General features: G+C 42.4%; 1 protein-coding gene across 18 annotated transcripts in view; it reads left to right on the top strand.

Moving 5' to 3' along the window:
- Positions 1–22,469, top strand: part of CTNND1 (catenin delta 1) — a 57,441-nt gene that overhangs the window by 23,746 nt on the left and 11,226 nt on the right. For 8 of the 18 annotated variants that reach the window (XM_017498936.2, XM_017498931.2, XM_017498934.2 and 5 more), the window contains exons 2-13: positions 4,295–4,411; positions 6,150–6,438; positions 8,507–8,578; positions 10,006–10,158; positions 10,576–11,111; positions 14,988–15,451; positions 16,895–17,078; positions 18,256–18,373; positions 19,538–19,691; positions 20,082–20,099; positions 20,525–20,593; positions 22,023–22,150. In XM_017498936.2, coding sequence (XP_017354425.1) covers positions 6,244–6,438; positions 8,507–8,578; positions 10,006–10,158; positions 10,576–11,111; positions 14,988–15,451; positions 16,895–17,078; positions 18,256–18,373; positions 19,538–19,691; positions 20,082–20,099; positions 20,525–20,593; positions 22,023–22,150 — 2,091 coding nt within the window. In that variant the 5' untranslated portion in view covers positions 4,295–4,411; positions 6,150–6,243. The remainder of the gene's footprint in view (positions 1–4,294; positions 4,412–6,149; positions 6,439–8,506; positions 8,579–10,005; positions 10,159–10,575; positions 11,112–14,987; positions 15,452–16,894; positions 17,079–18,255; positions 18,374–19,537; positions 19,692–20,081; positions 20,100–20,524; positions 20,594–22,022; positions 22,151–22,469) is intronic. The other 10 variants (XM_017498932.2, XM_017498935.2, XM_017498930.2 and 7 more) reach the window with 4 other exon arrangements.

Below are 22,469 nucleotides of genomic sequence, written 5' to 3'. Positions count from 1 at the left end.
GCTCAGGAGTTCAAGTCTGCAGTGAGCCGTGATTGTACCACTGCACTCCAGCTAGACTCCATCTCAAAAAAAAAAAAAAGAAAGAAAGAAAGAAAAAAGCCATTTGCAATCCCTAGAATGACTGGGCACAGTGGCTCATGCTGGTAATCCCAGCACTTTGGCACAGTGGGAGGCCAAGGTGGGAGGATCACTTAAGCCCAGGAGGTCCAGACTGCAGTGAGTCGTGATTGTGCCACTGTACTCTAGCCAGGGCGACGAGAGACCCTGTCTTTAAAAAAAAAAAAAAAACTCTAGAATTCATCGTTTTTAGAGGGAGAGCATAAATTTGTGACATTGTTTTTTTGTTGTTGTTGTTGTTTTTTGAGACAGTCTTGCTCTGTCACCCAGGCTAGAGTGCAGTGGCGTGATCTCAGCTCACTGCAACCTCTGCCTCCCAGGTTCAAGCGACTCTCATGCCTTAGCCACCCAAGTAGCCGGGATTACAGGTGTGTGCCAACTTGTCTGGCTAATTTTTTAATTTTTATTTTTAGTAGGGATGGGATTTCCCCTTGTTGGCCAGTCTGGTTTTGAACTCCTGACCTCAAGTGATCCTCCCGCCTTGGCCTCCTAAAGTGCTGTGATTATAGGCGTGAGCCACCATGGCAGGCTGTGACATTGGTTTTGATTTTATAATGGATAGAAAAAAGGAGGAGAGTTGCCTTTGGGCCTGGCTGCTGAGGATAAAATTTCTTACCCAAAAACCCAAAGATTGGTGAACTTTAGAGTTCACCCAGCCTATGGTTTTATATATATTAGCTCATTAAAACTAAACCCTGAAGAGTAATAGAAATGGAAACTTACAGGGGTTATAACTTTTCCAAGGTTTCCTGGCTAGTTTTTGGCAGAGCCAGGAATTGGACAGTGGTCTTTTGACTCCTAATCTGAGTTTTATTTTGTTTTTCCCTCTACAAGTGAAGAATTCTTGTAGTTTTCAGGTCTGCTGCAAATGAAAGAGGGGAGCATGGGGAGGCTGGTTTATTCAGAAACTCTACCAACCACACCCCAAGCTCTAGTCTCTGTAGTAACAATATTACTGGCTTTCGGTGTGTCAAGACATTTTTCTAAGTACTTTACATGAAATGCCTTATTTAATCTCCACAACTACCCCGTGTATTTTTATTCCTCCATTTTACAGAAAAGAAAGCTGCAGTTTCGAGTGGTTGATACTTTGCCCAAAGCCGCATAGCTAATAAGTGATAGATCTGATACTTAAACCCAGGCAGGTAACAAAGCCTATACGCTTAACCTCTAATTATTCCAAATTGTATTTTTTTAGCCAATTTACAGTAGAAGAAATCATTCCAGGGACTATGCTATTGGTAAGTGATTTTTTTTTTTTTTTTTTTTTTTTTTTTTTTTTTTTTTTTTTTTTTTTTTTTTTTTTTTTTTTTTTTTTTTTTTTTTTTTTTTTTGCGGGTGGAAGTGATTTTTTTTTTTTTTTTTTTTTGTCTTCCTATCTGGTTGGCATTGTCTGGTTGTTTGATCCTTCCGGGTATTTGATTCAATTTAACTTCTTTTGATTTGGCGTTCTTACAGAAGAGACTGAGTTTTTATCATCATTGCTTGGATGAGGGATCTTTATTATGGACTCTGGACTCTGGGTAATAGCAGGAAGATCTTTCTAGTGTGGCTGGGATTTAGGAATATAGGGCCTATGGCTTGTTAAGAGTAAAGCTAAGCATTCTCAGAAAATCTAGTCTTAAGGGGGAATAACAGGTTTCACTTTATGTCTCCTCAACACCCTTACTTCAGGAATTGTTTGATGGTTTTTTTTTTTCGGTGAGAGCAAGTGTAATTGAAAACGTAAGTGGCAAACCTGGTATGGGCTGAACTCGTAAGACTCTTCTGGCTCTATCTGCCAAAGTCAGCTGATGGTTTGTAGTGTAATCTTTTTGATGTATATGGCATGGGGAGGATCTATTTTCTTTAAGTTTCCAAGTTATGAGACCATTTACTGTAGCTTGCCCCACTCATGCTTGCTTTTTCCTTCCATTTTTCTCCCTGTTTTCTCATTTATATGTAGATATTATGGATAACTCTTGAGCCTAAAAAAAAACAAAAACAAATGAGAACCCTTTTCTTTCCCTGTTTTCCTGTGATAGTTCAGAAGAAAGCTCTCAAAGGTTGTAGAGGAGAGGATCTGGACCATCCATCTTGTACTGACTGCACTTCTATTTGGACCTGACAGTATGGCATAGAAAAACACAGGCTTTGGAATGACACAGACCTGGATTTAAATTCAAAATTTGCTATTAACTGTGAGACGTTGGGTAGTTTGTTCACCCATAAATCTTATTTGCAGTAAAACTTCTTTAGGGTTGTTGTAAGGATTGCCAAGGTAATAAATGTAAAGCAATCAGTAATCATTAATTTGTTTCACATTCCATTTCTCCAAGGTAATAAATAGTTAAGGCCTCAAATACGGAATCAAGAACTTATGACGGATATATAATGCTATGATGACTTCTAAGCACAAGAGAAGTGCCCTTTGTACCAGAAACACTGGTATATATAGGTGGGACCTCCTAGTAAATAGATTTGGAGTAGGAAAACCAGCCTATTCACTCCTTAGAACCTAGTTATGTTTTTGATCCAGTTGATTTCATCTACTAGTTCACAAAATAGTTTGAGGCTGAGACATTACTGTGGAGTAATGTAATTGGAAGAGTTAAACTAACTCTTGAAACAACTTAATACCTGACATTTATATATAACATACATTGTCTTACCTGATCCTTACAACAACTCTGAGTTAGACGGGGCTAACTTCCTAACTTCTGGGAAGCAGCAATCTTTTTTTCTTTTTCCCCAATTTGGTTCCTGGAAACAGGGTAAATGGATTTGGCATCTTACAAGTGAGAACATGACAGAGCTTACTGCCATTGTTGGGTAGTAGTAGAACCAGAACTGGGACCAGTCTTCTGCATTGTATTCTATCCCATACAGCCTCTGCTTCTGACCTCTTTCAGGGAGAATATCTCCCCATGCTTTTAGACCTGGGAATCTGATCTTTTTGCTTAATTGTGCTGTCTTCTTTTCCAAATTAGAGCCAGGTGGTCAGCTTTAAAGCCATGAAGATGGTGGAAGCTAATGTGTCTCCAGATACTGCTTTCTGATCTAGAGCCCTGAGTATTTTTTCTGATTTCCTTCCTAATTCTTCATTTAATTTAAGTTGCAGGGCCATTTATGGTCATTTATACACTTTCTCTTTGTAGCAGGGAATGTCACTGTATCCCCCATGGTAGCAGTAATTTGGGCTTTTATTAGCAAAGAAGATTATAGGGTGGAGGTTGCTGTAGTGGTAATTGCACTTCAGACCCCGTTGAAACTCAGTAACTGGAAGAATCTCTTTTGAGCTCAGAGTCCTCTTGGCGTGGAAGGTTCATAGGTCATTGTACATAGCGGATAAGGGCAAGTACTTAAAAATAAGAAATGAAGATGAAAGGGGAGCAACTTTTTTTTTTTTCTTTAAATAAAGGTGCTTATTAAAGAAAGACCTTTGAATGGCCTGTTGGAATGTAGGGTCGGAATATGAGAAAGTGGCAGTGGGTTTTGGACAGAAAGGAAGAAGAAGAGTTGATAAGTGGTTGTGGGAACTCCGAGCTGGGGTAGGAGGAATTTAGGGAAGGGCTACCACATTCTTTAAATTTAGGGACTGGATTGATTCAGGAGTTTATTGGGCACTTATTTATCAGCTTTTTTTGGGTACTTTTGTTTGCTGAATTCCATATACACAAACAGGCCCAAGCATCTGTGCTTGGTGGGGCTCTGGGGAGCGTGGGAAAGGGAACTGAAGCAAAAGGCTCAGCCTAGGCCAGTCCCCACATGTCTTCCCCACACAACTTTTGCATTGGTTTCTCAATGTCTTTGTGGGCATGCTGGGACTGGGCTTTGAGGTTTCTGCCTTAGGGGTGGGAAGGGAGGGGGAAGGGCATTCCAACAGCAGTTTTTTTCTTTTTCCCTAATTTGGTTGCTGGAGACCAGGTAAATGTATTTTTGTACATATTATAACCTGTTCCTGGTTATATGTGGGAATACAGGTAGAGGAACTCTCACATGACAGTATAATCCAGGTTTTAATGAAAACGATATCCAAGCAGAATCCAAATGGCACTTGTCACGTTAAGCAATTCCAAGTCATATTTTAAATTACTTTCTTTCATTCCGATTATTGCCCCTTGCTCTTCTTGTTTTTATGTATTGGGTATATTTTATTATTCTCTCATTCCCATTTTTCCTTCAAATATTTCTGCAGCTCTCTCCTTCCTGCTTCCTCCTTGCTGTGGTGGCTGGGATGCTTCTTCCATGATTATTTGAATCTAGACTGGGCAGTTCTCTGTTAAACCAATCAATTGCGACCTTCTCTTAACAGGTGTGTATGGAAATATGTTTATTAAATATAAAAAATCTTTTTAAGAAATATATATTTTCCTATCATGTCATAGCAGAAAAAAATCTTTTTAAATACCATTTTTCTTTAGGGGTTGGCAAGAGGGTGGGAATAGGGGAGATTTATTTCAAAACCTGTCTTTCAACATTGTATATTTTGGACTGGCATAAAGTCTGTCATAGCTATAAAAGAGAAAAAAACCCACTGAGTCCAACAAGGTATGACTAATGCCTCTTAAACTTCCTGTTTATATGATGGTATGGAGTTCATCATATAATGGTATGGAGTTATATAGTTCATTTCTATATAATTATCTTTTATTGTATAGATAGCGCACAAAACTCTCTAGATACTTCGATATTTATCCTGAGTTGGAACAAGTAAGGGGGTAAAAAGATAGTTTATTTAGAGCAAGGGCATCCAATCTTTTGGTTTCCCTGGGCTACACTGGAAGATGAATTCTTGGGCCATATATAAAATACCCTAAGATAAGCCAATAAGCTAAAAAAAAAATTGCAAAAAAATCTCATAATGTTTTAAGAAGTTTGTGGTGGGCTGCATTGAAAGCTGTCCTGGGCTGCATGCGTCCCATGGGCCTTGGTTTGGAAAAGCTTGAGTTAGAGCTTTCTGCGGGATTATAGAGATGTAGGAACTTCCAGCCATTGATGTGTGGAGGTTAGGATATGACTACTGTGAGGTGCACTTTCAGAGGTTGGGGCTAATACTCCTTTTCCTACTTCCCAAAGAGCTTAAGTTTCTTGAAGATAGTGTTTTTTTACACGTAGAGATTTTTGTGGTTCTGCCACTCTGTTGTCTCCATTAGTCAAGGAATGCATTTTAGCATCAGTTTTATATTTAGCAAACTATAGTAGTATAGTTTTTGAAGTAGAAAGGCCGTTTTATGAATGTATTATTATTTTTTTGGAGGCAGAGTCTTGCTCTGTTGCCCAGCCTGGAGTGCAGTAGCACCATCTCTGCTCACTGCAACCTTCACCTCCTAGGTTCATGCAATTCTCATGCCTCAGTTAGGATTACAGGTGCCTGCCACCATGTCTGGCTAATTTTTGTATTTTTAGTAGAGACAGGATTTCTCCATGTTGGCCAGGCTGCTCTTGAACTCCTGACCTCAAGTGACCACCCACCTTGGCCTCTTAAAATGCTATTACAGGTGTGAGCTACTGTGCCCAGTCTACTTTCATTTCTTAATTGGCATTTTAATTTAGCATAGTAATTTTTTTTTTAAATTTTGCTGCTACTAAAGTAGTTTTAGTGGTTAGTTTTGGGAGAGGTTAAGTAAGATCTGTATTGCCCTATTATCTCTAGAAGTGGCTTGTCCCTGCAGGATAGCAAATGCTTGTCTGTACCACAGAGTTACACATTTCATTGAGTTGATACCAGCACATATTTTTCAGGGAAAAATAATTCAGTCTCATAACTATAGCACCTGGCCACATTCTCCCACTCCGAACAGTGTATAGACTTAGATTTAATTGCACCTTTCCTTTAAATAGTGATTTCTGGTGCGATGTTGACGAAAGCATAGTGGGCAAAGGATTCCACTTGAATAGACACTGGTGATGGGCTCCCAGGCTTGGCGGTGGCTTGCTTTTTGCACTGCAGTAAAAACACGAGAGGGCATCTTTGGCTCTGGGATTAATAATTCATCTGTCTTCTCTGACCTGTGACCTTTTCTCTCCTTTCTCTTACCCTTTCCCGGTAGTGTGAAGTGAGGGGGTCTCTCTCCCTCCTTCTCCTCCCTCTGTGATTCACCTTCCTTTTTACCCTACCCTGCGGCGGCTCCGCCCCTTACCTTCATGGACGACTCAGAGGTGGAGTCGACCGCCAGCATCTTGGCCTCTGTGAAGGAACAAGAGGCCCAGTTTGAGAAGCTGACCCGGGCGCTGGAGGAGGAACGGCGCCACGTCTCGGCGCAGCTGGAACGCGTCCGGGTCTCACCACAAGATGCCAACCCACTCGTGGCCAACGGCACACTCACCCGCCGGCATCAGGTAACCCCTCTCTCCATCAGACCTGCAGGTAGGACTTTGGCATGGTCACAGAGAGGCTATGATCCTTTTTTGGAAGCTCTTCTCCTTTTGGTGATGAGCTATCCAGTGCCCGTTCTTCCAGGGATTTTTTTTTTTTTCCAGGGGTGATAAATGCTGATAAGAGACAAGGAATATTGCTGCTGGACTGAGTTGGATGGGCTTACTTTCTCTAGAAGCATCCATCTGACTTCCTGTTTTGCTGGAGTAGGTTTTCTGGGATGGTTTACAATTCTAGTAATGGTAGATAGTGTAGTTTGCAGCTATACTCAAGTTACTTTTGTTTACTGATTTTTTTTTCTTGGTATCAAAAATTCAGGAAAGTAAATGCCCACTTAGTGGTTGGGCATCCTGTGCACTCAGCTCTAGTTCAGTCTCCCTGAGGGAACAGTCTGTAATCAGGTGTGGCAGTGTCCATAAATTGTGTACTCCTGCTCCATATTGCCCTTGTGGGCTCTTTTTGTTGGCTGTGTAAATCATGTGTTGGAGGAAGGGGTCATTGTTAATTCTGTTGGTTAGAGTTGGAGAAGGAGCATCATGCTGCTGTTTAACCCAAATAACCACAGGAGCCAGTGGTCTCTGGGTTCATTGACTCTGTGATGTGACTCTGGAGATTGGTGTTGGAAATGAGAAGTATCTTGTGTTTCCTCTGGTTTTTCTAGTCTGACTTTGCTGTGATGTAATCTGTCTGAGGTTTTGTGTGTGTGTGTGTGTGTGTGTGTGTGTGTGTGTGTGTGTGTTTGTGCATGCCGTTGCCTGATAGACTGCATCTTATGAGAGATCTCTGGGTGGGAACCAGAACAGTGCTCTTGCCCTAATAGTCCTTTTCATTCTTTTTATTGAGTAATTTATTTTTTAAGATAGAGAAAGTCCTTCGTACTGAGGAACCTTGTAGTTGAGTGAGATAACAGAATTCCAATTGGGGGATAAAGGAATTTGAGGGAGGCAGCATGTTTGCAATGTTTCTAGGATTTTTACAGGAACTATAGTAGAAAGTTAGGGATGAGATTATATTGAAAGGAGAAAGCAGGATTGCTGAGGCATAGAGGTGCTGGGGAATTCCAGGATTCAGTATGTGGTTTCTCTCTTATTTTTAACTTCTGCTTAGCAGTAAAACCACACCCTTCCTTCTTCCTGAAAGTAATGTTTAACTTCCTCTCCCTGCAGCATTACACTCTCCATGTAATGGGAGTGGGGTGGAGGAAGAGTCTCCCAAGGTGGTTGGATCTCACTGTTCTACTGGGAGAGGAGCAGGCAAATGTATTTTTATGTGGTATAATGTCATTAGATTATTTCCTGCTGCTTAAGTCAGAGCAACTTCTGGATGACATTTTGGAATGTATTCTGTGGCTCTAATAATTGTTGGTAAAGATGTTGAGCCTTCTGTTTTCTTGAGGGGAGTTGGGGTACTTGTTTTTGTACTTGGAAAGGGAGACTCATATCTCTCTCTCTTTTTTTTAAATTTCTGTTTTTTTTACATTAGGACATGATAGCCATCTTGCTTCTTTCTTTAAAAAGCTGCTGGGAATGGGAGTTTCCAGTGGTAGTACTGTATGAAGATTCATGAGACTATAAAGAAGCTCTTTGGAAACCCCCCCCCACTTAGCCTTTCCAACTTTCCTTACATTCTTACGGATTTCCAAAAAGGCTGCATGTAGGGGAACTTATCTCGGTCTCTGCTATTTATTCAGCAAATAGTTTTTGAGCACCTGTTATGTGCCAGGCACTGCTAAAGGCACTAGGAAATACATCACTAAACTAAACTTATCCCAAAAAACCCTCTGCCATCATGGAGGTTACGTTCTTATGTTCCAGAGACCCTGTCTGCCAGAGTTCCAGGCCTGATTTTCAATTTTGAGGAAAGTGCTAAACTAACGAGTGATATGGTTCTTTTATGAGTACTGACACAAGGACTCCAGGCCACACCTACCTTCTTGAAAGCCCTTTTACTATTTGGAAAAAAGATCATTTGTGTTTGATAGAGCAAAAGAAGGCCACAAAATGAATTGTCTTCTTGTGGGCTGTGTTTCAGAACGGCCGGTTTGTGGGCGATGCTGACCTTGAGAGACAGAAATTTTCAGATTTGAAACTCAACGGACCCCAGGTAATTCTTTGGCTCAAGACCTGGGTTGCTTCATTCGTATTTTCTTATTTCCCAGCCTGTGAGAGCATATTGGTGTCTTGTAAAGTGCCTGGCACATTGTACACATTCATTAGTTAGTTTTTTTCATTTACAAAAACAAAGAAATGGAGCTTCAAAGTATATATGTAGTTTTGTTTTGGAATGAATTTTAATGACCACTGATCTTTATGACTATTTTTACTCCCCACTGCCACCCCATTTGATCCCTAAGTACTGTGTTTCTTTTCTAGAGACAGCAGGCTTCTACTTTGCAGCAGAAAACTCTACCTAAAATCTGGCTGGTCTTGAGCCTTTTAGATAGTATCTGAAGAGTGACATAGAGCCAGTCAAAAGATGGCTCTTATTGGGATTTTCAAGTTTATCTTAAAAGTTCTTTATTTCAGGCCAGGTGTGGTGGCTCACACCTGTAATCCCAGCACTTTGGGAGGCTGAGGTGGGCAGATCACCTGAGGTCGGGAGTTTGAGACCAGCCTGACCAACATGGAGAAACCCCATCTCTATTAAAAATACAAAATTAGCAGGGTGTGGTGGTGCATGCCTGTAATCCCAGCTACTTAGGAGGCTGAGACAGGAGAATCGCTTGGAGGCAGGAGAATCGCTTGAACCCAGGAGACAGAGGTTGTGGTGAGCCAAGATCACGCAATTGCATTCCAGCCTGGGCAACAAGAGCAAAACTGTCTCAAAAAAAAAAAAAAAAAAAAAGTTTTTTATTTTGGCCAGGTGTGATTTGCTCATTCCTGTAATCTCAGCACTTTGGAAGGCTGAGGCTGGAGGATTTCTTAAGCCCAGCAGTTCAAGACCAGCATGGGCAGCATAGTGTGACCCTGTCTCTACAAAAAAATAAAATTAGCCAGGCATGGTGGTGTGAGCCTGTAGCTTTGGCTACTCAGGAGGCTGAAGTGGGAAGATTGCTTGAGCATGGGAGATTGGGGCTGCAGTGAGCTATGATCATGACACTGTACTCTAGCTTGGGTGACAGAGTGAGGACCCTATATCAAGTAATAAATTAAAAGTTCTTTTTTAAATTGGGTGAGCTGCTGTTCTGAGGGGTCACTCAGATATAGATGAAACTGCAGTTAACACAGTTCATGTTAACTTAGATGACCACAGCTGGGAAGTTAAATCTACTGTCTCTGTCACTTAGATGTTGATGTGGCTATAGGTAACTCAGTTCATGTTTGTTAAATGACTACAACTGAGAAATTATGTCTACTGTCCTTTTGTACAAGTTCAAAAGATGGCAGCCACCCATCTAAAAATCCTGAGGCCTATACAAGATGCATGAGGAGTCCCTATCTCCAGGGTTACCACTTATGATTCTTATTAGGATGGATTGTTAATACACAGAGCTTAACAGTAGTTTCTTCTCTCTTTTCTTTTCCATATAGGATCACAGTCACCTTCTATATAACACTATCCCCAGGATGCAGGAACCGGGGCAGATTGTGGAGACCTACACCCAGGAGGATCCTGAGGGAGCTATGTCTGTAGTCTCTGTGGAGACCTCAGATGATGGGACCACTCGGCGCACAGAGACCACGGTAAACTTAAGATGTGTAAAAGATCTGGAACTGATAGAAGAGGTCTTTTTGTTTATGTTAGGGGACGGGTTAAGCACTTAAGATGGAGGATTGATATGCCATCATTGATCTGATCACATAAAGAAAGTGATCTCTGGCCAGATAGAAAAGATAAAGAGATATGGGAAAATCTTATGGAACAGGGAAGAGAGAAGGTATATCAAGGTCTGTAGCAGCTCCCCTTATAGGCATAGTTACTGTCAGGGCAATTTTCCTGCTTGGGGACTTCCTGTAGGATGGCAAGAAAGATAGATGGTAGACCTTAAAGCATTTCTAGGTAAAATGACCTAGGGATCTAAGGGTTTGTTTCTTTTAGAGTGGTTTAGAATTTAATTGCTCACTTCCTTCATTAGTTTTTTTTTTGTTCCTTACTTGCAGGTCAAGAAAGTAGTGAAGACTGTGACCACACGGACAGTACAGCCAGTCCCTATGGGACCAGATGGATTGCCTGTGGATGCCTCATCAGTTTCTAACAACTATATCCAGACTTTGGGTCGTGACTTCCGCAAGAATGGCAATGGGGGACCTGGTCCCTATGTGGGGCAAGCAGGCACTGCTACCCTTCCCAGGAACTTCCACTACCCTCCTGATGGATATAGCCGCCACTATGAAGATGGTTATCCAGGTGGCAGTGATAACTATGGCAGTCTGTCCCGGGTTACCCGCATTGAGGAGCGGTATAGGCCCAGCATGGAAGGCTACCGGGCACCGAGTAGACAGGATGTGTATGGGCCCCAACCCCAGGTTCGGGTAGGTGGGAGCAGCGTGGATCTGCATCGCTTTCATCCAGAGCCTTATGGGCTAGAGGATGACCAGCGTAGTATGGGCTATGAGGACCTGGATTATGGTATGATGTCTGATTATGGCACTGCCCGTCGGACTGGGACACCCTCTGACCCTCGTCGGCGCCTCAGGTAGGCAAGAATGGGGGAAGATGAAAGGGCCTTTTCCAAGACCAGGAACAAGGGGTAGCTTTTCCTTCAACTTCTAAGAACTTTTCGGGATCAGAGATTCTTGTGGCCTCCTCCCCTCTGCTTTGTTTGGGGAGAAAGTGTACCCTGTTTTTCCCTTTTCTTACTTGGCTTAGTGTTGATTTGCCATATATATATGTGTGTGTATGTGTGTGTGTGTGTGTGTCTGTGTATACACACACATATATATTTAAATGAAAATCATATATTCTAATTTTTTTTTTTTTTTTTTTGAGATAGTTGTCTTGCTCTGTCACCCAGGCTGGAGTGCAGTGGTGCCATCTTGGCTCACCGCAACCTCTGCCTCAAGCGATTTTCGTGCCTCAACCTCCCTAGTAGCTGGGACTACAGGCAAGCACCATCATGCTTGGCTAATTTTTGTATTTTTGGTAGAGATGGAGTTTCACCATGTTGGCCAGCCTGGTCTCAAACTCCTGACCTTAGAGATGATCCGCCTGCCTTGGCCTCCATAAGTGTTGGGATTACAGGTGTGAGCCACCACGCCTGGCCCATATATTTTAATTATAGAAAACAACTTGTGATTGTTACTAGTGTATGTCCTGAAGAATGAACTTTGCTTTTGTGCTGAAGTTTCTGCTGTTTCGGGCTAAGCTGTGACCCCCTTTTGGTGTTAGGCAGAGGATTCTGATGTCTGGGGCCGTGGAATTCTTGCTCACTTGTTCCTGGGAATTTCTTCAGCTTCTGGTTTGGTATTAAGAACAGAGTTGAGGATTTTAGGAATTCAGGGCCAAAAGAGACGGTTAAAGATACACACACACACACACACACACACCCCTACCCCCACATACACACCCCCACACCTGCCGCCCCAACTTTCTTGTGGTGTTTTTAATCCAAAGTTAAAAGCAAACTTTGACCTCACAAGAGCCTTGCCATTCTATGCTTAGGGTCTTACATTTGATTGTAAAGTGAAATAATCGTCGTGACATCCTTGGGTGGAGGTCTAGGGGTATAGCAGCAACCCTCTGAAGGGTCACTAAGCAGCTGCCTGCTCTGACTTTACTACTTGTCCCTGGGGATTCTTTGGTGTTGTGAAAAAGGGAGTGATTGATGTTTGGACTGGTGTATGGTTTGCCTTGTTGCCTTGAGAGAATGCTTTGGAATGGGGTCTGCAGACCCCTAAAAAGGACCACGTAGAACTATTTTAGCCTTTGCGGGCCATGTATTATCTTTGTCCTATGTTCTTTTTTTCAAACAATCCTTTAAAAATGTAAAAAGAATTCTGGGTGTGTACAAAAACAGATTTGTCCCATGGGCTGCCAATGCTGCTTTAGAATAAATTAGAGACAGTGTTTTCCAGGCAAAGAGAAATGATAAGAAACAAGGGAAGATTTATGGTTGTCTTGATGGTAAGGATACCCCAGCAGCTGTTGCTGAAGTGCTCTTTCTAGGGTCATGACCTTTTAAAGCAAATGCCTTGGTGCTCATTTTCCTCATATATTAGGTAGCTTTGGTTAACAGTGAACAGGGCTGGGCCCAGGGGTAGAGGCCCCATTATCTAAGACTGAGTTACTCACCTTTCAGGTGTCTTAGATAGCTAATCCAACTCACATGTGACTCATTTTTATTCCTGTAGGAGCACCAGACCTCAGCTGGTGCAACTTAGAGCAGTGGTAGATAACAGCCATCATTGAAGCAGTCTGCCCAGGGTGTTGGCTCTACTGCAAGTCTGCTTTTTCTGACTTCCTCATTAGTAAAGAGTGATTGGATGCAGATGGGTGTGGGTGGCCAGGTCATTCTCTGCCGTCCCTAGTTGTGGTAGTTCACATAGAGTTTTGTGCCTGGCTCTTGGGTTTGTTCCAGGGTAGCATTGGACTTGGAAACCTGCTTGACTAGCAAGAACATTTGCTGCTTCCTGTTCTGGGCTTGGAGAGTAATACAAGGTCAAACTTAAACAGTGAGACAGTGATTAGTGGAAAAAGCACTGAACCCTGAGACCTTGGTTCTAATTGTGCCTTTGCCACTAGCTAAGTAGGCTTAAGCAAGTCATTTGATCTTTCTGGGCACAGCTTTGTTACTTGTAAAACAGAGGAAAGAATGTCCAATCCACTGCCTCTATACAGAAGAGGATATAAGATAGAGTTCTCTGGAAATTTTGGTTATGGTAATTGTTTTTATAATTGTTTATATTAATAATAGAGGTTAAACATGTTCAATACAGAGCTTGAAAAACCCAGAAAAGCATACCATCTATTGATAAAGAACCACTGTTAACATTTTGGTGCATATCCTTTGAGTTGTTTCTTATACATGTAACTATATCCTATTTTCTCTCTACTAAAATGGAATCTTAACATACTGCTTAATAGCCTACTTTTAAAATTTAGCTATCTAAGCTATTCATTTTGTTTCCGTGGTTTTTTTTTTTTTTTTCCAGATGGAGTCTCCCTCTGTCGCCCAGGCTGGAGTGCAGTGGTGCGATATTGGCTCACTGTAACCTCTGCCTCCTGGGTTCAAGCGATTCTCCTGCCTCAGCCTTCCAAGTAGCTGGGATTACAGTTCCACGCCTGGCTAATTTTTGTAGTTTTAGTAGAGACAGGGTTTTGCCATGTTGGCCAGGCTGGTTTCGAACACCTGACCTCAGATGACCCGCCCACCTCGGCCTCCCAAAGTGTTGGGATTACAGGCTTGAGTCACCAGGCCTGTCTCTGTTTCCGCATTAAGACCATCTTGGTCATGCTTTACTAAATGCTTTGTCCATCTAAGGCACTGTTGTGTGGTTGATGTTGATACCTGTGAGGAAGGCCTTCTGCTCAGGGCAACCTTGAATATTTGGTGACAGTGGGAGTGGTTTTGTAGAACAAACAACAGCTTATTTGGAGAGTTCCACACAATAGATTACCCTCTCCTGTGGGAGCCAGAAAGAGATGAGCTCACAGATAATGGTTTCTTCCTTCCTGGTAGTTATGAATAAATAATAGTGTGTCAGACTCACCCTCTAGTGGTTGTTGGTAGTACTGAAACAGGAAGAATTACCTCCTGGTTTGATTTTTCTTACCTTCTATTGCTTTGTCTGTTTCTAGTGGCTGGGCTTCCCAAATGTGATGTTGGTGAATAGGCTCCATTTTGAAAGAACTGGAGGTATTATCTTTAAAAATTGGAGGATGGAATCTTACCTCTGACACATTTGCTGAGTAGCAGACATGATCTTGGGATGACTGAAAATTACTGTTCAAGTTTATATCTCATCAGTACCAAAGCCAGGTCCTCCTGTGATGTAGCAAGAAGTCCTTTATTATTTTTTCTCTATCAATCCATCTTTTATAATTTCCAAACTAGGATAAGGAGAAGCTTAAACATGAAATGTATTTAAAGGTCTTATCTCACCAGTTGTTTCCTATGTGTAAATGCCTCATTTCCTGTTTAGTTAAGAAACTGTTCTCAGACTTCTGTGCCATTGAGTCAGTTGCTTTGTTTAACTCTGCTGTCTCAGGGTTTATCCTAATCTCTACATAGAAAAGTTAATAGCTGTCAGATATCCTTCAAATAAATGATAAGTAATAAGGATTTGGTTCTTTCTTGTTGATTAACTTCTCCTGAATGCTTGTTACTTTCTAAGCCTGCAGACTTCAAAGGAAAAAAATGTAGTTTTAATTAAATTGCAGGTGCCTTTAAAATTATTACCTTTTATTTTTCCTAACCCATTGAGGAAAATTGATCAGTATATTATTCATACAAAGGAGAGATAAGATCAGCACTCTGAGATTTGGGTTAATCCTGCTTTGCACATGAGGGAATGTCCAGGAAACTAGACATTATGGCTTGATGTATTCTCTTGGTTCTTCCAAAACTTCTCAGGAGCTATGAAGACATGATTGGTGAGGAGGTGCCATCAGATCAGTACTATTGGGCTCCTTTGGCCCAGCATGAGCGAGGAAGTTTAGCAAGTTTGGATAGCCTGCGCAAAGGAGGGCCCCCACCTCCTAATTGGAGACAGCCAGAGCTGCCAGAGGTGATCGCCATGCTTGGATTTCGCTTAGATGCTGTCAAGTCCAATGCAGCTGCATACCTGCAACACTTATGCTACCGCAATGACAAGGTGAAGACTGACGTGCGGAAGCTCAAGGGCATCCCAATACTGGTGGGATTGTTAGACCACCCCAAAAAGGAAGTGCACCTTGGAGCCTGTGGAGCTCTCAAGAATATCTCTTTTGGACGTGACCAGGATAACAAGATTGCCATAAAAAACTGTGATGGTGTGCCTGCCCTTGTGCGATTGCTCCGAAAGGCTCGTGATATGGACCTTACCGAAGTCATTACCGGTGAGTTCTAGGCCTAAGGAAAATTGCTAAGTCACTGTTACTCTCTAGAGATAGTGAGAACTAGAGGGATTTCCAGACCTTTTACTTTTGATGAAAGGTTGTGAACTGGTGGCCTCTGGGTCAAATCCATCTCACAGGTTTGTTTGGACTATACAGCATTTTTGAAATTTTAAAGAAATGGTTGCTGATGTTTAAAATTCAGATGATTTTGCCCGGGCATGGTGGTTCACGCCTGTAATCCCAGCACTTTGGGAGGCTGAGGCGGGTGGATCACAAGGTCAGGAGATCAAGACCATCCTGGCCAATGTGGTGAAACCTTGTCTCTACTAAAATACAAAAAGCTAGCCGGGCATGGTGGCTCACACCTACAGTCCCAAGTACTCGGGAGGCTGAGGCAGGGGAATCGCTTGAACTGGGAGGCGGAGGTTGCAGTGAGCCGAGATTGCGCCACTTTACTCCAGCCTGGTGACAGAGGAAGACTCTTGTCTCAAAAAAAAGAAAAAAGAAAGGAAATTCAGAAGATTTTACTTAAAATTGCAGATTCTTAACTTATATTAAAAATGTGGAAGAGTTGTTAACAATGGATCTCTTTTCTTCCCTGGCAGTATTTGGTCTGAACTGATTGAAGCATATGCTTTCTAATTTACACTAGTCTCCAACACATTCTATTATCTGACCAACTATAGCCATTTAGGAAGTTGTTTCCCAAACATGGAGTTGAGTGTCAACTGCCATTTTTTCACATTCTTGTAATTTCTTTTAAATATCTGCCTGTCTTGACTCACCTAGTTGGCCCATATAGACATAGGAGCTTGTGGTTCCTTCTTTATTTAGAGTTTTTCAGATTGTGGGTTGTGATCTATTAGTGTAATCCATGAGTGAATAAAATTTTGTGGCGCATAATCAGCATTCCAAGAGAAAGGAATAAAGAAAAAAAAGTAGTTTAGACCATTGCTTCTTAGTTAAGGGCCATTTTGTCTGCCCTGCCCTGAGGACTTTTGGCCATTTTCAGGGTTGGATTTATTTTTGGTTGTTACAACTTGGAGCGGGGAGAGGGAGTGCTACTGGCATCTAGTGAGTAAAGGCCACGGATGCTGGTAAACATCCAACAATAGATGAGACAGCTCCCCATAACAAAGAATTACCTGGCCCAAAATGTCAGTGATGGTGAAGTTGAAAAACTCTGGTATAGGTAGATCGGAGAGCATTGCTTATAGTTAAGTATAGTTTTATAAAACTTTATTTCATGATCTGTATGTTTATATTGAGCCATAATGTAGAATATATTTCTTGCTGAGGATCTCAAACAAAGCTTGAATATTACTACGAGGTATTTGGTCACTGGGGAAGACTGAGAAATGATATAATAGGGAATTATCTTTGGTGTTCTTCAAACGTATTGCTTGAGTGCCCAAGAGCCATCTGATGAGTTGTTTCTTCCAGGAACCCTGTGGAATCTCTCATCCCATGACTCAATCAAAATGGAGATTGTGGACCACGCACTGCACGCCTTGACAGATGAAGTGATCATTCCTCATTCTGGCTGGGAGCGGGAACCTAATGAAGACTGTAAGCCACGTCATATTGAGTGGGAATCAGTGCTCACCAACACAGCTGGCTGCCTTAGGTAACAATAGGGGTTTTGAGAATATGAGGGTGAATTTTTGAGGACTGACTTACATTTCCTTAAAACAAAAATTCTTCAGCCTGTTCTTTAGCCTCCATTCCTGTCTGTATTGCATACTATAACTCCAGCCTGTCTTTCTGCCTTTGTGGCTATTCCCTCATGTATACCACATGTACCTGTATCAGTTTGCTTGTTGTTCCCCATACATACTCTTCACTTTTTTTTTTTTTTTTTTTTTTGAGATGGAGTTTCGCTCTTGTTACCCAGGCTGGAGTGCAATGGCACGATCTCGGCTCACCACAACCTCCGCCTCTTGGGTTCAGGCAATTCTCCTGCCTCAGCCTCCTGAGTAGCTGGGATTACAGGCACGCGCCACCATGCCCAGCTAATTTTTTGTATTTTTAGTAGAGACGGGGTTTCACCATGTTGACCAGGATGGTCTCGATCTCTTGACCTCGTGATCCACCCGCCTTGGCCTCCCAAAGTGCTGGGATTACAGGCTTGAGCCACCGCGCCCGGTCATACTCGTCACTTTTATGCCTCTTTGACTTTGTTCATCTACTTTGGTAAGCTTTTGTTCAGCATCTACCATGTGTAAGGTGGTCTAGTCCTGTGTCTATGCGCTTGTCTTAGTTATCTATATTTCAAGTCAGGCTGTGATAAATGCAGCAAAAGGGGTACAGAGTACTAGGAGGCTAGGTTATGGGTGAGGAAGGTCTGTTCTTTCTGTGAACACGTTTCTCTTCTTCTTTGCCTTTTTGTGGCTAAACTCAAGTGCCTTTATTAAGGTTTTCCTGAATTCTTCTTTTTATATCCTATAAATGCTGCTGTATAATCTTTCCCTCTTTGGAATACACCTTTCTGTGCTCTGTTTCATTCTACATATGTATTATACTTCCATACAAGAAGAATCTATTCCATCTTATTATTGTATCTGGTTATTGTATCTTATTATTGTATCTGGTACATATCATTAACCCCCAGCCCACAGCGTTATAAACATTCAGAAGGCAGGGACTATTAATCAACTTTCTCTCAACTGCAGTACCTTGTTTATAATAGGTATTCATTATTATAGTGAGTAGAAAAATTATTGAGGAAGCTTGTAGGTGTTGAGGGATATTTAAGGGAGGATTTCTGGATTTGAGTCATCTTGAAGCTTCTGGTTTCCCCTCAGGAATGTAAGCTCAGAGAGGAGTGAAGCTCGCCGGAAGCTTCGGGAATGTGATGGTTTAGTTGATGCCCTCATTTTCATTGTTCAGGCTGAGATTGGGCAGAAGGATTCGGACAGTAAGGTAAGTGCTGGCTTACCTTTAATGGCTGAGTGAATTCCATTCACCACAACTATGACGTATCTAGTGCAGAGACCTATCATCTCAGGCTTTCAAGTAATGTTAAATATTTGTACTGGCCCTTACCCCTTATTTTTGAGACAGTCTCACTCTTTTGCACAGCCTGGGGTGTAGTGTGACATGATCTCAGCTCAGTGCAACTTCCTCTTCCCAGTTTCAAGTGATTCTTGTGCCCCAGCCTCCTGAGTAGGGCTTACAGGCATGTGCCATCACACCCAGCTAATTTTTGTATTTTTAGTAGAGATGGGGTTTCACCATGTTGACCAGGCTGGTGTCAAACTCTTAACCTCACATGATCCACCTGCCTTGGCCTCCCAAAATGTTGGGATTATAAGTGTTAGCCACCATGCCCTGCTGAGCCCCTACTCCTTAAAGTGGGTATTCAACTTAAAAGAAAACATGTTTTTTTTTGTTTCGTTTTGTTTTGAGACGGAGTCTGACTGTGTTGCCCAGGCTGTAGTGCAGTGGTATGATCTCAGTTCACTGTAACCTCTGCGTCCTGAGTTCAAGGGATTCTCCTGCCTCAGCCCCTGAGTAGCTGGTATTACAGGTGCCTGCCACTATGCCCGGCTAATTTTTATATTTTAGTAGAGACAGGATTTCACCATGCTGGCCAGGCTGGTCTTGAACTCCCAAACTCAGGTGATCTGCCTGCCTCGGCCTCCCAGAGTGCTGGGATTTACAGACGTGAGCCACCCTGCCTGGCCGTTTAAAAAAAAATCTGTCACCTATATATTTTAAAGCTGATTAGCTGTCTTCCAAAACTGTACATTGTCTAAGTAGAAAGAATGATGATCCAAGTTTTGGTTACACACCAAATAATGGCAGAAGCCAATAAGTCCATAGGTCGGCCTTCCATTAGCCTGAGGCCACAGGGATTTCAAGAAGCCTGGAGCACTTAAGAGGCATCCTGAGTTACTCAGGTTTTTGTGCTGACATTTAAAAAAAAAAAAAAAAAAAAAAAAGGGCATCCTGAGAAGTTACGGATTGGGTTATGCATTTGAAGATCAACATTTTAATACCTGAGTCATGGAAAGCTGTACTTGCAGAGAAATCACAATAGACATTCTTTTTTCCCATTGACCCCTTTTATCTTGTGTCCCTAAGCTTGTAGAGAACTGTGTGTGCCTCCTTCGGAACTTATCATATCAAGTTCACCGGGAGATCCCACAGGCAGAGCGTTACCAAGAGGCACCTCCCAATGTTGCCAACAATACTGGGCCACATGCTGCGAGTTGCTTTGGGGCCAAGAAGGGCAAAGGTGAGTCTTGGTTCCTGTTTCTTACTCTTCAATGTAGGGCAGAGAAAGGAAGGAACACTTTTAGCTTAAGGCACAAAATACTTGCCAAGCAGTATGGGAGTCTGCCTGGTTACAGATGTCTTTTTGCTTTGCTGCTTATCCTGTGTTGTGTGCTTCATTCAGGGTGGTGGTGGGGTGGTGGTGGTGGTATCAATGACTGGGGCAGTGGAGGATGAGAACTCAATTAATCTGGGACCTTTTTCCCCATATGTCCTTTGTGTTTTCTGTGTTTTTCTTTTCTTCTCTGTGCTTTCCTGCTTATTTACCCATGATCCTGCTGACATCTTTCTTCTGCATTTTTCTTATTTCATTTCTCTTCTTTGCTTTCTACCTTGGGTGATACACTGGAAGATGAGTGGTTCTCCAGAGGTGAGTGGAGTCTTTTAAGGTGCTTATCTACTTCTAATTTGCATGTTTTGGTTTTAGCGTCCCTAGTATATCCTTGCCTAACTTTTCCCTGTCTATGCATGTAGGAAAATTCAGTTGAGGAAGACATTGAAACAGTAGCTAATGGCTCATGGCATGCTGTTTCTTGACAGCAGTCCCCATTATCAGAACTCAGGATAACAGCATCATCAGTTGTCATCCTTGTCTTACCTATCTGCTGCCTGCTTTCTATCCTTGTTTCTGTATAGTCCCCTTCTGGAACAAGTTGCCCCCACCCGCCCTTTGCCCCTCATGGTGCATCTGTGATCAAAAGATTCTGACTGAAGAATGAAAAATGTGCCAGGTGGAATCTTTTATTTTTTAAACTGGCTTACCGTTTCCCCTGCAACCCTTTTTCATTTTTATAGGGAAAAAACCCATAGAGGATCCAGCAAATGATACAGTGGATTTCCCTAAAAGAACAAGTCCAGCTCGAGGTAAGTTATCTTCTCAGTCTCCAAAGGTCTCATAAACATAATACAAAGATATTTGGTAACCTAATAGAAGACTTTATGTAATATGTTTATTGTCCTCTCTTTTCCAACTTATGGATTTGAAATGATTGTGAAAGTATTGGGAAGCTGTATAGTATAAACAGCTGTATAGGATAGAATAAGGTCCTGATGATAGTCTTTTTTTTTTTTTTGAGACGGAATTTCGCTCTTGTTACCCAGACTGGAGTGCAATGGCGCGATTTCGGCTCACCGCAACCTCCGCCTCCCGGGTTCAGGCAATTCTCCTGCCCCAGCCTCCTGAGTCGCTGGGATTACAGGCACGCGCCACCATGCCCAGCTAATTTTTTGTATTTTCAGTAGAGACGGGGTTTCACCATGTTGACCAGGATGGTCTCGATCTCTTGACCTCGTGATCCACCCGCCTCGGCCTCCCAAAGTGCTGGGATTACAGGCTTGAGCCACCGCGCCCGGCCCTGATGATAGTCTAAAGCAGAAATTTAGGAACCATAAATGGCCATACAGGGCCTGAGACTTAAACCTCACCATTAAACGAAGCTCCTTTTTAGAAAGATACTTTTTAGGCTGGGCACGGTGGCTCATGCCTGTAATCCCAGCACTTTGGGAGGCCAAGACAGGCAGATCACCTGAGATCAGGAGTTTGAGACCAGCCTGGCCAACATGGTGAAACCCCATCTCTACTAAAAATACAAAAATTAGCTGGGTGTGGTGGCACGTGTCTGTAATCCCAGCTGCTCTGGAGGCTGAGGCAGAAGAATCGCTTGAACCTGGGAGGTAGAGGTTGCAGTGAGCCAAGATTGCACCACTGCATTCCAGCCTGGGCAACAGAGCGAGGCTCAGTCTCAAAAAAAAAGAAAAAGGTACTTTTTACTTTTTATACTTTAAGAAGTTTGGATCTTTGTATTCATCAATACAGGGAGTCCAAAGTTCACAGCTCTCCATGGATATAAAAATTGTAAATGTTAAATCTGTGATGAACGCTTTTACTTAGTAATTGCAAAGGTGGGAAGAATAACTGGGTTGAGTTAGAAATAGTTGATTTGAGATTAGGAATTTTTAACCTTGAGTGCTGTCAGTGAGCTAAACGAAGCCTCTGAGTTCTCATAGTAGAACCAAAGGCAAAGCTATGGGAGAAGAGGCAAGAAGGAAGGAAAGAGAGGAGTTGAATATAATGAGTTGATATTTGTTCTACTCTTACCATGGATTCGTTATTCTTAAGACATGGAATTTGGCCTCTAAGTTTGCTGTTGAGGGTGTGAGAGAGTTTAAGGAACCTGTTAGTATAGGAGCATACTCTATCAACCCAGAGTACTAAGTCTGGACTCCAGCCAGCTAGAGCCTGGTTTGTTGGTACTGATTAGCACCCTCTGCTGCCTTTTTCTCTTTTGTGCAGGCTATGAGCTCTTATTTCAGCCAGAGGTGGTTCGGATATACATCTCACTTCTCAAGGAGAGCAAGACTCCTGCCATCCTAGAAGCCTCAGCTGGAGCTATCCAGAACTTGTGTGCTGGGCGCTGGACGGTAAAGTGCCTTTTAGAAAATGGATTTGGAGGCCAGGTGTGGTGGCTCACGCCTGTAATCTCAGCACTTTGGGAGGCCAAGGTGGGTGGATCAACTGAGGTCAGGAGTTCGAGACCAGCCTGGCCAACCATGGCCAACATGGTGAAACCCCATCTTCATATATTCATAAAAATATATGAAAATCACCTGAGTGTGGTGCTGCACACCGGTAATCCCAGCTACTTGGGAGGCTGAGTCAGGAGAATTGCTTGAATCCAGCAGGTGAAGGTTGCAGTAAGCTGAGATCGTGCTACTGCAATAAAGCCAAACTCCATCTCAA

Source organism: Cebus imitator, unplaced genomic scaffold (genome assembly GCF_001604975.1).
Source record: "Cebus imitator isolate Cc_AM_T3 unplaced genomic scaffold, Cebus_imitator-1.0 Scaffold253, whole genome shotgun sequence".
In the NCBI taxonomy this organism is placed as follows: domain Eukaryota; kingdom Metazoa; phylum Chordata; class Mammalia; order Primates; family Cebidae; genus Cebus; species Cebus imitator.
Note: the sequence above shows the minus strand (reverse complement) of the source record. Positions and strands in the feature narration are given on the sequence as shown.